General features: G+C 48.0%; 1 protein-coding gene across 1 annotated transcript in view; it reads right to left on the bottom strand.

Moving 5' to 3' along the window:
• The window catches only part of parp4 (poly(ADP-ribose) polymerase family member 4), a 44,223-nt gene that overhangs the window by 7,251 nt on the left and 35,928 nt on the right, over positions 1–1,044 (bottom strand). Inside the window, exons 23-25 of the mRNA XM_015391675.1 lie at positions 682–869; positions 469–568; positions 199–369 (exon numbers count right to left, since the gene is read on the bottom strand). Of these exons, the coding sequence (XP_015247161.1) occupies positions 199–369; positions 469–568; positions 682–869 (459 nt within the window). The remainder of the gene's footprint in view (positions 1–198; positions 370–468; positions 569–681; positions 870–1,044) is intronic.

Here is a 1,044-nt window from a genome sequence, read left to right as displayed (position 1 = left end):
TCTCTCTGCTTTTTCTCATAGTAGCTTCATCTGGTCTGTTCCTGTTTGGCTGTGACTCCATCCTGGAGAGAAAACTCTTAACATATTTGTAATTTCTCAGAACATTGCAGGGCGTGATCTTTTAAAAGAAGCAGACGAGCTGTTCTCCGTCCCACAGCATGACTGATCAAACCAGAGGAAAATCCAGAAGACAAACACCTGAGTACAGTGGGGCACGAAGCCGTAAACCAGCGTGTGGCAGTCGTTGAACAGAGCGTGCAGCTGCTTCGGGGCTTGAAGAGGAGGAGGAGCTCTTGAGTTGAACTGCTGCCACTTCACAGAGACGGAGCTGCAGCCGGGAGACAACATGCGCTTCACCTGGTGCTTCACCTTAAGAACATGTCGGGATTCAGAACCACCATGGTCACATGACAGACGCTGAAACTAGTCTTCATAGCGTACGCTTTCCGTGAGGAAACCAGGACTCACCTTCTCAGCCCAGGTGTGCTTAGTTTTAGCGTCGAAAAATTCGTAAGCCCCGCCCCCTGCTTGAGCCAGGGCTCGCAACATGTGGCGATTGGCTGTGGAGCTGAAAGGATAAGGAAACTGACATTTAAACCTGTTTGAATGAAAACCAAACTCTAAACCTAACCTGCAGCCATGCTGATGGACGAGGAACATGAAATGGAAATAGATCGTCACCTCAGGCCGCAGGTGAAGAGGCGGCTGTGCTTGACGTTGTCTCTGAGCAGCTGCAAGGTGACTGCAGCGTTCTGAATGTGGCCGTCCGACAGCAGCAGCAGGTTTCGCACGCCAGAGGACGGCGGCAACAGGCTGAGGGCCTGGAGAGGCCGCCACAGCTCGGTGCCGCCCCCTAGTGGACGAGAGCTCTAACAGTATGCAAGGAGGTGATGATTAGTAAAATACTAAATATTTTTCATTTCAATAAATGTGTAATAAGAAAAACAAAAACAGACAAATATTATCTTGTTTGAAGGTCCAGAAAATATTTCTGTTACATTTTTCTTAAAGTTTAAATACCTTTTCTTAGTTTTTGGCATAAAG

The sequence above is a fragment of the Cyprinodon variegatus genome, unplaced genomic scaffold, assembly GCF_000732505.1.
Source record: "Cyprinodon variegatus isolate N-32 unplaced genomic scaffold, C_variegatus-1.0 Scaffold555, whole genome shotgun sequence".
NCBI classification, from domain to species: Eukaryota; Metazoa; Chordata; class Actinopteri; order Cyprinodontiformes; family Cyprinodontidae; genus Cyprinodon; species Cyprinodon variegatus.
The sequence above is the reverse complement of the archived record's forward strand: the minus strand, read 5'-3'. Positions and strand labels throughout refer to the sequence as shown.